Source organism: Pezoporus wallicus, unplaced genomic scaffold (genome assembly GCF_028554395.1).
Source record: "Pezoporus wallicus isolate ANWC-B61680 ecotype Strahan unplaced genomic scaffold, APGP_CSIRO_Pwel_v1 contig_8188, whole genome shotgun sequence".
Lineage (NCBI taxonomy): Eukaryota > Metazoa > Chordata > Aves > Psittaciformes > Psittacidae > Pezoporus > Pezoporus wallicus.
Window position 1 is genome coordinate 1946963 of NW_026640104.1, and position 13654 is coordinate 1960616.

General features: G+C 42.4%; 1 protein-coding gene across 16 annotated transcripts in view; it reads left to right on the forward strand.

Moving 5' to 3' along the window:
* The window catches only part of FGFR2 (fibroblast growth factor receptor 2), an 86708-nt gene that overhangs the window by 23470 nt on the left and 49584 nt on the right, over positions 1-13654 (forward strand). For all 16 annotated transcript variants that reach the window (XM_057417281.1, XM_057417293.1, XM_057417294.1 and 13 more), the window contains 2 exons: positions 5409-5578; positions 11961-12084. In XM_057417281.1, coding sequence (XP_057273264.1) covers positions 5409-5578; positions 11961-12084 — 294 coding nt within the window. The remainder of the gene's footprint in view (positions 1-5408; positions 5579-11960; positions 12085-13654) is intronic.

The following is a 13654-nucleotide window of genomic DNA, read 5'->3' on the forward strand; positions in this document are numbered from 1 at the left end:
CTCTTGTGGTGCAGAAGGGAGGAAACATCAAGAAGACAGATTGCTCCCAGCCAGAGCATTGCACAAACAAATCCTGATGAGATTGCTTTCTACAAGGTGCCCACAAACTGCTGCGGCTTCTCGCAAGCTGCAGATGGGTGCAGGGAGCAGCGCAGCCTTCCTCCTGATGTCTGAGGGCTCGATGGGAAGAGTTGGAACCAGAAGACTAAGTGTGGCACCACATCCCTGCAAGTAGTCTGCTTTCAATGAAATGTTGCATCACAGTAACTCGGCTGGATTAAAGCAGCGTTGCTGAAAGAGGGTTGTGATTTGGCAAGATTGGAGCTGTATGAAAGTTAGGGGTGGGACTTGGTGTGGTGCTTTCGCAAACCACTGAACTCTGTGCATCTAGCATCTTCTGAGAGCTCCTTCCCATCGGTGCTCCTCTTCTAGATTTTATATTGCGTCCAGAAGGCCACATCTCATTTAAGACACTCTGTTCCAAGACAGATTGAAAGGCAAGTAAGGAGTTCAGGGGTAGCCAAAGGTCCACCATGAGCATGCCATGGGGCAGGCAGTGTTGTGTAATGCTCAAATATCCCTTACCATGTTCTCCTGCCTATGTGAGGCAGAGCCTGGGGAAGTCCACGATCTCCCAAGAGCCCCTGGTTGCTGCTCTGTAAGAGAAGAAGACTTTAAGTGTTTCCTGAGCCATGGTTTGAGCTTTGCAGATCTAAACCGATTTCACTGATAATTTACATACAAATTACAGCTGCGATCATTAAGGATAAGCAATGGAAATTGGCCCGGTTATGCCTTTACTGATGGAAACAAAAGGCCATAGTCTTCAAAGGTTGTTGCTTTTTGATGAAACAATTCTGATAAAGTCCAGCTGTCCTGGCATGTTAATTATGATGTGATGAGGCAGGAAATGGCTGTAGTGCCTTCCACAGGAAACTGAGCCTTGGCATTCTCATTCCTGCATATTTAAAGCAAACCTTTTTAGAGCTGTTTCATTTACGAGGGTAAGTATTCCTTTAAGCTTTTTTAATTCGCCTCAGTTGCAGATATGTTTTTCAGAGACCAAGGTTTTCCAATACAAGCAGAGAGGCTATGGAGGAGATCTAGTGTCATTTTCAAGGCTGCCCAGAAAATACAGCTGCCCTTGAAGTCAGTGGAGGCTGTAAGTGGCTCGGTAGCTGCGAGGAGCAATTCATCCTCAGGAGAGGAGGGCACTTGTGTGTACACATGTGCGTTTGACCATTTGCCCTGTGTGTATTTATAAGCAAAAGGCATGCATAGCAGATTTCACTCTGCGTTTGGTGTCCTTTTAGCTTGACAGATACTTTAACTGTCTGAAAAAAGCACTGTGGTAGATTTGTTCCAGACTGCATCCTGAATAGCTTTTTATTACTTCCAGCTTTTGTTGAAGGGATTAGTGCTTGTGGGGAAGGTGCAGGATTGGTTCCACTGCAAAATAGTCCTCTCTGTCCACAAAAACGGGTTTGTTGGCAACTCGCTTTTTCCCCTTTGTTGCCCTAAAGAGGTGCCTTAGCTTGGTTTTGGAGGGCCACCTCCAAGGACCTTGATCTGGGACTTGGGTTTTGCAAAGCTAAGGGCTGCTCATCATCAGTTCCTACTGGCAGCAGTGGAGGATAATACATTGTTGGTGCTTGTTGCCTCATCTTGTTAAAAGGTAGCCCCAATTTAAGGGATTTCTATAATCTTGACTTGGTGCTGGCAAGGCAACGGCTCATGATGTGGTCCACTGAGATCTACCAACAGTGATTTATTCCGGAGACCCCTGGATAGCCCTGGAGATGCTGCTATTCTGCCTTAAATTCTAGTCAGGCGACTGGAAGCTTTAGGACTTTTTTCCTTATCGCCCTTTAAACAATTTCTTCTGGGCCAAGCAATGGTAAATTGGCACCAAGAACAAAAAGTATCTAAATGCGATCCACATGCTGTTCTTTTCATGCCTTGAAGACGCTCAGAAAGGATGAAACAAGGTTCAAATTCATGAAATCCTTTAGAGTGGAAACCCACTCAAGGGAGCAGCAAAAATAGGATGTTGCCTAGAAGTGTGTTTTAATTAAAGGTCAAATACAACTGGACTTAAAACCTTTGCAGGGGGTTGGTGTGGTCATTTTAGGTGTGCTATTGCCTGGTCAAGGAGCTCGTAGGGCAGGCTTGGAGCTGACTGCTTTAGTAGTCCTTTGTATCAGATAAGTCCAAGTGAAAATTAAAGAGTCCTGAAGTGAAGCAGTCCCCTGGGCAGCCTAATTTCAATTTCACATGCAGGAGATTTGCCTGATTAGATATAATGTATTTGCAGTGGAGTGCAGTGTGGGTCAGCAGGATATTTTCTCCACTAATGAGAGCTCCAAAAGCAATCAGGAATTCCCACCCGTTCCCCTGCTGCTTGTTACTGCTATGAGCTGGAGTCTGCACTGTTGTCACGGTGAACTTTTAACAGTGGTGCTGCCTATTTCCACCTGTCCTGTTAGCAAAGCTGGGATGAGCTGGGTGCTGTCTGTGAGAGAAGCTGGCACTATTATCTATTAATCTGTTACCTAATAGATAGATGATCTATTGATGATCTTTCATCATTAACTATGTTCGTTATTGGTTTTAGTGAATCTGGACGTTTTTCCTCTAAGGACAAATAAAAGCAGTAGAAGGTGCCTTTAGGTTATGCTAATTTAATCTATAAAGAGAAATGCTGTGCGTTAATCACTGTATGAAAGCACAAAATGAGGGCGAGTGTTATGGTTTGTGGATGTTGCTGCCTTTTTCTCTTTTCCCTTCAAACACACTGAGGAGCTGCCAATATACATTGCTACTACCTAGTGAGAAATGGTAGGATGTCTTGAAGCGTTTTCAACATGTGATGTCCGCATGTTTTTCTCCAAGCTCCCCTGTAATTCGGGAGCCTTGCGGATTAAGCTGAGGACTGTGTGAGGGGAAGCTTTCCAAGCAGAGTCGTTTCAGCCCGGGGAGTTTCCTTTCCCCTTCTCTCCCTGGCACAGAACTGAGCTGCTTCTCTTTGTTCCTGCCTGCATCCTCCTGGCTTCTTCTCTGCTCCCAGCTCTTCCAGAGAGCAAAGTTTTTTCTCCCTGTGCATTTGTCATATAGGACTCTTATTGGAGCACTTCTCTTCCAGGAGCAGTTTTTTAGAGGGTGAGGGTTGATGAAAGAGGCATATATACAAGAAAACCTGAGGATGAGCTGCACTATAATGCAGCAGAAACCTGGTTACACGAAGCAGCTTGGTTTGGGGAGCTGTTGGTAGCTGGATCCTGACCAACTCTGATGCCATGTTGGAAGCTTCTCCAGAGCTTGGTCCATCCTGCAGAACAGCATCACCATGGGTGAGCTGTGGAACCCGTGCTTCAGAGGTTGTGCTTGCCAGTGACTGTACCCAGGCTCTTTATGCTCTATACGTGCAGGAGGGGGTGTGTGTGACAGACGTGATGAGTAGTGACCATGCTGGCTGAGAAACTGCTGGGTCAGCGTTGTCTTTTTAGGGCGAAATCTGGGCGCTCTGCTCTGTCTGAGGTACCGATATAACTGGTTTGGGTGGTTGATTGGCTTTGACCTGCCACAGTTTACTTTGGCTTTGTGGGAGTTGTGGGTAGGGCGCAGTAGTGGTCACCTTGCATTGCCTTGTGCAAGAGTTTTAGCAGTCCAGAGAAAATAATCCTTTTAATATATCGGTACCAACATGTAATTCCCCCTTTTCCTGGTATACTTGTAATGTAATTAGGTCTTTGCGTGTGGTAGCTAATTCCTTTGGTTGGCTTTGTTTAAAGTCTTCTGTTGTTTTAATGTGATCCTGGTTTTAGCAAATAATGTTAACAGTGATTTTCCTTGCATCCCTAATTCACTTCAGTCTGTGTAACAAGTTCTTAGTATTGCAGTTAAGTTTTCAATAGTGACCGGATTTTCTACTTTGATTACATGCACAAATTTGCTTTGCTTTTCTGCTTCATTAATTTTAACACTAATTGCCAACCCACGTATCGTTCTTAGCATCATTATGAGACTTGCTTTTAGAATGTTGCCTTTATACCGAGACGTTGTTAAAGGGTTTATTCCTGTATTTTCTATCCAGCTGTATTTTTATTTAGAGAGGGGGGTAGCAGGATTTCTGAGTTTGCGCTGATTGTAAGAACTGCTATAAATATTTGAGGAACGGAAGAGTTTATTTATAGTGGAGTGTTAGGCTGCTAATGAAGGAAATGAAACAGGGCTGAGAGAAATGGAGTTATTTTTCTGGACCCCTCTAGTCCTAAAAATTCCACACTAATCTGATTTGCTTCAGGAAAACTCGATTGTAAAAGAAATTAATGTTTCCTACTATTAAACATGAATCTTTAACTTTTAAAAATACCTGTTTTGGTGAGACAACTGAAGCAATGCCACGAAGACTGTGCAATGTAGCCAAAGTGGTGCATGGATGCGGAGCATGGGATAACCTTGTATATGGATGTATCTATCCAGATTTGCTTCTCAGGGGGTTAAACGAGATGGGTAGTTGTGTGTTTTGCTCTGCTGTGTTTCCTGTGCTGGTACAGGACAAGTGGTTGAGAACTTGGTTGAAAGGGGGGTTTTCCATGTATTCCGTAGGCTCCTCGTGTGGGCACAGACAGGGCCAGGGCATGGCAAGGAGGGAGTGAGTGAGCCAGGAGAGCCTTGCCAGGCACTACTAAAAGTGATCATTTCAGTAAATGTAGGCTGAGAGAAGTATTCATTTTGTGCCTTGGTGTTGGTCTTGTTCAATTTGGGCTTTGACAGGCTCATGAGAGTGGGAAATCCCAGCAAAAATGATGAATGCTGTTACTGAGTTTTCCTGATCCACATGTGCTCATTTTCTTCCTCCTTGGTTAACGTTTCAGAAATACATTCCATTTGTAAATAGATTTCAGTAGTTTCTGTGACAGTAACAACACAGTTCACCTTGCCATCGTACAGTGTAAGTTTTAGCATGCTGCCAGGCAGGTAGCTATGTTTATCCGCCTTCTAACACATGGAGAGAGGTTAAGGCTGATGCTTCCGACAGCTCTTCTGACTTGGTCTGTCTGGCTTTGCAGCCGAAGTCAAAGAATTCAAAGTTTGCTGAGCACTCGCAGTAACTCAGCTTGAAGTTAAGTGTCTCATCATTTGAGTCACTGAAAACTCAGTCCCTCTGTTTTACTTGACACACACAAACCAATGTGGTTAATTATTGGGATTTCATCATAAATGGTGTACTCAAAGCTGCAGACTGAGCCATTTGAAAAACTGGTCCACACTTGCAGCATATGACTTCCAGTCATGTACTCAAACCATGTTTAATATGTGCAACTCTTTATGTCCTTACGGAAGGGGCTGGAAAGGGAGCTCAGTTTCCAAGTACTGATGTTTCTGGGTGTATTTCCTTGCAACAGGGGCACCCTATTGGACACACACAGACAAAATGGAGAAAAGGCTTCATGCGGTGCCAGCGGCGAACACCGTCAAGTTTCGTTGTCCGGCGATGGGAAACCCAACGCCGACCATGCGATGGCTGAAAAATGGGAAAGAGTTTAAACAAGAGCATCGCATTGGTGGATATAAGGTAAGAACTCACAATGGGGTTTTGCGATTTCTCTCATTGACCAAGGCTGTGAAAAAAACCAAAACTGAACTTGAAGTCAACAGAAAACTTGGATCAAATGTAGAAGCAAAAAAAAAGAGTAATTGTTTTCTTCTGGGGACGGGTGGGTGGTTTCTTTGGCAGTTACTGAGCATTAATTCTCTCTCTATATATAACTTTTGTCAAAATCAGGCTTCTGACATAGCAGTGCAGCTAAGAATTTTATAGAGAGACTTATTTGGAAAGCCAAAGACTGACTTTGCAAAGTGGAGTAAGACTATTTTGCTCTATTCATTTTTGACTGCTTTGTTAAAAACGTGGCCATCCACCCTGGTGATAGTAAGCAGTTTAATAAAGGAAGGGTTGTAAGTCAAAAGTTGTTATTTTCTATAGAGTTTATGGTCTGTGAAACTGAAATGGGAAGCAGAATTTGAGGGGAAAGTAACAGCAATTACTTTAACAAGGGTTTGTTTGAATTTTAAGCAGCTTAGATTAGATGTTTCATTCTAAATTGGTGGTTACTGATTAAGAGAGAGGTTTAGGGAGGCCATCTCGCTCTGTGGGTTAGTGCATGGACCTTTAACCCCCCGGTATCTGCCTAGGTCAGGTCAGAAGTCAGGATTCGGTCATCTTATCCCACTCCTTGCACGAATGGGAGTGTGTGACTTCAATGGCAGATTGCTGTTCAAGCACTGCCCTTGCCATCCTGCCTGCATTTGTGGGTTACCTGAACTTCTTCTGTGGAGCTTCTGCCAGTGGCATCCTCACCCAGCATCTCAGGGCTTCTCTGCAAAGACGAGAAGTTTATGAGTTAGTCACTTTGTGTCACGCTGCAAGCCCCAACCTAGAACTTGTTCAGGGCAATTTCTAATGCTAATTAAGACAGAAGTTAACTGCCTTTGTCCAGATGACACAGTAAGCTCAAGACTGAGTCTTGGGGTACCTCACTGCTGTCTTACCCCGGTAACTGCAGTATCTTTGGGGTGCCACATTTTGCAATGCCCTGATGGAGTCGGGGTGTATGTTTCTTCGTGTGCTGTTGACTCGGATCCTGCTTGGTACAAAAACCCTAAGTTTTCCAGTGCAGAGGAGGAGAAGCTGTAGTCTCCTTTCCTCTCTAGCTGGATTTACTGTAGAAAGTGTCAATTTTTCCAACATTTGTGTTAGCACAGAGCGAAGCCCAGAAAATCTCTCTGCATGAACACTAATTATCTAAGTAGACTTTTCCATCTATGTTTGCTTACACCATAAATTACTGTTGCTTATGAGTGTACACCTGGCAACACCTTCTGCCTTTCATAACGCTGCAGAGTGTTAACGAATTGGCTCCAATTCAGTGATTTTCACCTTTCTCAGTGCTTTTCTAAAACCAAAAGGAAGGCAATTAAAAAACAACCCAAACACCAAATCCAAACTAATCCTGTCTTGGAAAATAATAGTAACTGTTTTGGTACTAACTGGGGCATTATTTAAACCCTTTATACCTCACAAAGGGGAAATGGAAATATCACTCCTGAAAATCATGCGGGAAAATGCGTGTCTTACACGGCAGGGATGGAGATACCTGATGTCTGGTTTGGGAGGATGATCTTTGATGGGGTAAATCCGCACTTGTGGGGCTCTGTGCTGCCACTGCAACCTTGTGCTAGGATTCTGCGTGAGCTCATTTAGACTTGAGCCCGTTAAGTGCCACAGGTTGAATTTTTGCTTGTGTGTATTAAACATATACAATTTCATAGGTATGTATGTACTCTGGGACAAAACCACAGATGCCTATTTCTAAAGCCACCTGGATCAGCGAAGTATATGCCTGTAATTCTCAGTCATAACTTCTTACCTCTCTTTAGTCTGAGAGAAGTAAAGAGGGGGCACAGCTGTGGATTTTAGACTTTCTTGTTGCTCAGAAATACATCAAATGTTAAATGATCTGGTAGCATTTACTTAGAGGATCATAGAATCAACTAGGCTGGAAAAGACCTTTAAGATCATGAAGTCCAAACTAATCGTTGCCATTCTGCTTATCAAATCCATGTATATTCTAGTGTCTGTTGGTGGTTTAAATAGCCATCTTTTTTGTTTTCAGTGAATGGGTGTTAAAGAATGAGTCCTCCAGAGCTTCTGGAGCCTGTGTTCTCTTCTTGTAGAGGGGCAGGTTGAGGTCGTTATGGGCTTATCCAAATTTATTCTGGAGTAAAGAGAGAATTGTATTTTCTTGTATTGCATGTCTTTACTGACGAACTTGTAATGAAGGAATCCTCAGAAAGGACTAGTTTGTTTTCAGCCAGATATCACAGCAACTCAAGATAATTCTTGTATGATAGCTTGTCTTGAATCTGAGCGTTGCTACATGTAAAGCATTTCTGCTGGAACTCTCCATAATACTTTGAGCAAATAGAATAGCTGGAACCAAGCTTGGCCGTATCTGCCATGACCAGTTGATGTAACACCATCTGTCCTTTTCGGAAGAGGCAATCATCCCTTGAAGACTTTAAGAACAACGTAAAAATAAGGAAAACATGAAGATTTCCACTAATCCTGCAGCCACCTCTCTCCTGCTTCCTTGAGCTAAGAAATCTCTTCTTTGTATGCTCTTTATCACAATCAGATAGTGGCCTGTAGTACTTTGTCCTTCAGACCGGGGAATATCTTGAGTCAATTTGCACTCAGTCAGGCTAGCAGGAGGGTGTATGTGCTGCCCAAGATAGCTTCCAGAGTGAAATTCCTCCACCGTGACTAATTCTGGGTGGTGAATTTCAAATTTGAGCCTTCAATGATTTTTCAAGGTATACACAAAATTCTGACAAAAAATCATTTATTGAATGTCTAAGTCCTTTATAGTTGTGTTTTTATATCTGCCTCTAAAGTGATGATAGCTCTTGCTTGTGCAATTAAAGGCATTTTATAATTTCTTTGAATGAATAATCTACATCCTCCGTGAGAGACCACAGGAGCCTTTACTTTTCTATACACCACCCAGAAAGTAAATGTATTTCTATCAGTTGGTACTATTTAAGCATTAACAGGTGTGTGTGTTTTCACATGTGCATTTTGATAAACTTCATCACTACAGTTGTCTTAAACACATTTAGATTCAGGCAGGTAAATACAGAGTAAAGAAAGAGTTCTGACTCTATAGGAACTGTAAAAGCCTATGGCTTTTGCATGGACGTTCTGCATTTGTTCTCTCTACCTGAGCTGATTTTGTGGGGAATCACATTTTTACACAGTCCTAGAATGGTTTGCGTTGGGAGGACCTTAAAGCTCATCCACTTCCAACCCCTGCCATAGGCAGGGACACCTTCCACTAGAGCAGGTTGCTCCAAGCCCCTGTGTCCAACCTGGCCTTGAACACTGCCAGGGATGGGGCAGCCACAGCTTCTCTGGGTACCATGTAACAACACCTCACTACTTTCACAGGAAATAATTCCCCTATGTCAAGAAGAGGCAATGGCAAATAGAGAGGGATACTCTGAAGACCAGGTAATGGAGTAGATTCTCCAGGATTTTGAAAAGAAATCAATATGAGCTAAGATTTCTGGGAATAAAATAGTAGAAATAATAGCTGGCAAGGAGCTAGTCAGGTTGAAGAACTGGAAAGGTTTTTGAATGCGTCTGTGGACACATCCTTTTCTGGACTCTCTAGGCCTGGTGAGGATATTCCCGCTTTCAGCAGCTTGTTGCTGCCCTCCGTGATTTTTTCCTAGTGGATTAGTGTGTATGAGTTCCCTAATATGTCTGCCAGATAAGCTGTCATCTGTTTAAACAGCTTCAATGGACCCTGTTGGTATTATCTATGGAAACTTATTAGGGAATATTTGGAGAGCTGTAGCACTGGTGTCTTCAGTTAGAAGGGCCCTAGTGAGCAACCAGGAGGGAGCTTATGGCTTTAACCTGCATTACCGAAGAGGCCATCTATTTGCAACTTCAATCATAACAGTGGGGTTGGTTTTGTTTTGTTTGGCATTTGGTTAATGGACTTGGACTTGATGATCTTAAAGGTCTTTTCATAGAATCATAGAATAGTTAGGGTTGGAAAGGACCTTAAAGTCATCTAGTTCCAAACTAGATGTTTCTATGATTCTGTGATTTTGGTGCTGGTTGTAATGGCTCTAGTTTTACTCCCCAAGGACAGGCTTTGTTGGGACTAGGGTGTGACAACACGTTACTTGAAAAGACCATGTTAACGAAGACTGTATGATCATGGTGTTGGTTGCACGGATGTGGCACGACCATTGCGTTTCTGAGAATGAAAGGTTGAATTTGGAGTCTTCAGTGGGAGAAGATGCTGTCATCCCCAGCAAAGGGGACTTTTTCTGGGCATTCAATCCTGCACTTGTAACCAGAAAGCACTAAGCCAACAAGCTGGATCTAGTTGAATCCAGATCCATGTCATAAATCCTGTTGTGTGACAATGTGTCTTATGTGCTTTGGGCCTCTACAGCAGTTGTTTAGCTTAAACTGAAGAGTTTCAAGCTGTTGTTTTACGATAAAGATATTATCTCCTCTTATTGGAGTTACAAGAAGGGGAATTGCACAAATACTTTTTAATATTGCCATCCAGTGTATCCACTTGTGGGTGTAAGTTAGTTATGTTTTCTTATTGGATGCTAAACAATTTCTTGTGTTTTCCTATCAAACTAATTACTTACAGCTTGTTAGGAATTTTTATGCTGTTTTAACTTCCATGCAGCCATGATTTGTTCTTCCTGTTTTGTGATCAGATGGGTTAAAAACCCTTGCTCTGATTCCGAGAAGCATGATGTAACTTGTAGTGGCAAAAGGTTCAGGTCACTTTGACCAAATCTCCATCAAAATAGCTTGCAAGGAAGTAAAATAGCAAAACTATGTAGCTGCTGTATTTGTTATTTTCCGGTGGTTTATGGCAGTAATTCTTCCTGACCCAAACTTTGACTTTCAAGGTTGCATAGCAGAATAACAGCACAGTAACACTAAAACTCTTTCTAGCTTTATAAAATCGCTTTGTAGTTCTTGATAGTGTGGAAAGAAAATAAATCAATACACCATAACGGGACAATAATAATATAATCTAGCTAAAGAGCTAATTAATAGCTGGGGGCACTATGAAAACCAGGAACCCCTTACAGAGAGGACTCTTCTTCCAAGATCTGAACTGGAACTATTTTTCCTCCAGCAAATATGAGGGCTAAGCTCTTTGCGCTGGGGATAGGGCCCTGTGCAGCCTTTTCCTGCTGGATAGGGACCTCCACAATCGTCATTCACAAAGCAGGATTTCAGACCTATGGTTGTAATGATGTTTTAAGAATGTATAGTTACTGGAAGTGTTGCTGGTCCATAAATTCTTTTGGTGTACTGCGCTGAATTGCTACTTTCCATTTGGCTGATCAAAATGACTGTACCAGATTGGATTTTATTCCATTTGCTAAACTAAAGTACTTTGCAATTTCAAAGTTGTATGTTACGGCTACTTAATGTTAAGATTTTTGAGTGCTTTGTCAAAAATGTAATGCTAAAACAAGGAATTAGTGGATAGCCAGCAAAAGGTCATTTTGGGAGCCAATTTATGACGCAGGATATATATATATGTGTACCGGATGACTCTATATCCTTCCAGTATTGGGCTGGATCCTATTTTCTGCAAGACCAATGCCAATGCTCCTGTTGAGTTCAAATGGGAACAGAATCAGCACCTTTAATACAAGCTGTCCGAGAAGGATTGTGTGCAATAAATGTATATCCTTATTCTCTGTTTCCATGAGGATTTTCTTCAGGCATTTTTCTGGAAGCAGCATCTTAATTTCTTTTGCTGCCCTGGGGTACCACAGGAGAGGTGTTGCCACTCCTCTGTCTGTGGGAGGGATCCCAAACATTGCCCTTTTGTGCTTTGTTTCTCCAAAACCCTTGCTGTATAATTGAGCTACTAGAAAGACAGAGATTTGATGTTAGGGGGTGATATCCATGCTGTATTGCTGGTGGGTAGTTAATATTATCAGATGATTGTTTGGAGACAGACGGGAAATGTCCTGAGGGTATGAATTCACTTTAGAGTGGATTGAGAGGTAAAGCCTGGTAAGGTGACTGCTGCTAATTGGAGCCATCCTTTTAAGCCTGGTAGGACTGAGTGTGCACCGAGGTCTGCAGTGCTCAGATCAGGGACAAGGTAAATTTATAGCAGAATGTGTGAAAGCTTTCACTGCTGCAGCCGTGCTGTACCATACCAGGCATAGCTAAAGTATTTCACTGTCCGGAACAGTTAAATGAGCACAGAATAGGTTCTTAATCATGGATTACAAAAGGTTAACTATTCAGGAAACAGGTCTTTTGGAGGGGGAGAGAGTGAGACTATGCAGTGAAGTTACCACTCTCTCTGGTTACAACCCACCAGGTCCGCAACCAGCACTGGAGTCTCATCATGGAGAGCGTGGTCCCATCTGACAAGGGAAATTATACGTGCATAGTGGAAAACCAGTACGGATCCATCAACCACACTTACCATCTCGACGTTGTTGGTAAGTAAAGCTCTGTCGTGTGTGACGCTATGTTTTAACTTGATGAGTTAAAACATTTAGAACTAAGCTGATACGTTTTGCATTCATTTTGAAGATGACTTTGCATTAGTCTGAAGACAGGATTTCACTACATAACCAATTGCTATGTGAGGATATGTTCATCTGTCTCTTGTCTGTAGGACTAATCTACTTGTACCTTGCAATGGTGTAATGTCCATGTGTACAAGTGAATTCTTGTTTGTGTGATCCACCTACAAGCTTACCGTGACAACCAAATAATAAATACTGATGCAATTTTAATCATTAGTGTTACAATTGGATTACTACTTGTACAATTGTCCAACACAGATTTTAATAGCTGCAGTTATGAAAATTGTCAAGGGATCCTTTAGATTAGAGCTGAAATGATTTTTCTTACAATGAGAAGATAGATACTGACTTTGGTGAAGCTAATGCTGATCTGGAGCTTCAGGAAGGGTGCTTTGCACTCACAGCAGTATAACAGAGATCTGACCATAGCCTGTTGTGCAGGGTCTGAGCAGTTCCTGAAATGCAGATGACAAAAGTAATGAAGAAGTGTTTTACATGAGGACAAATCATAAACAACTGTGTGAATTCTTAGTAGTAGCAAAGCTGTGATTCAGCAGGACTATCAAGCACATGCTTAATAATGTTAACTTAATAATACCAAAATCCTGGTGGACTTTAATAAGGCTTACACGTATTTATTTAAGTGCTTAGTAACATTAGGGCTTGAACTCTTAGGATCTAGTTCTCTTTCTATTCACCCCTGCTCTTGCTGCTTAGCCTGGATGGGTGTGAGCAGTTTTATTGACTCTGAAGGCATCTCTGTCCAAAAGTAATCAGTTTGGTTGTTACTGTAGGACCTTCTAGTAGTACTTTTAGAAGTGGAGTCTCATTTTGTCTGAGACCACTCAAATCTGCAGGAACCCCCAAATCCAAAATAAAGCAGGTGCCAGCTTTTCAGGCAGCAAGAAAGGAAGAAATCCCCGTGGAATTACCAGTGAGAATTCCCCATGGAATTACCATGAGAGCTTATCTGCTCCTCTTCATGGAGCACACGAGGAAAAAGATAACTTTGTGATGCCATCAGGCTGGAGCTCTGCCACCAGCCCTCAAACATTTAAGCCTTCAAAGCCAGTCTGTGAACCACCCACTTGGTTTTAGCTAGTCAACACTGAAAGCAATGAGGATTTTTATAGCCTTGGCAACATTTTTGTCATCCATAGTGAACTATGGGTATTGTTGAGGTGAACCAAGCAAAGCCATTTTGTTTGAGCACTTGTTTAAACAAAGTTTATGGAGGGTGCAGCAGCAACGGCTGTTAGAGGTGGTAGTAAATTGTGTTCTGTTGCCTCAGTCCTCTGCTGACCACCTTGCTGGAGGCAAGGGGCTGCTCACACAAGCTTGCTTTAAACTTGACTTAAAGCCTGGCCCAGGAAGTGTATAAGATGATGATGAGTTGTGGCATTTTTGAGTTGTTTTGGGTTTCATTTTTCTTAATCCTTTAGGAAACGTAGATTAACTCAAGTTGCTTAAAACTCTCTTT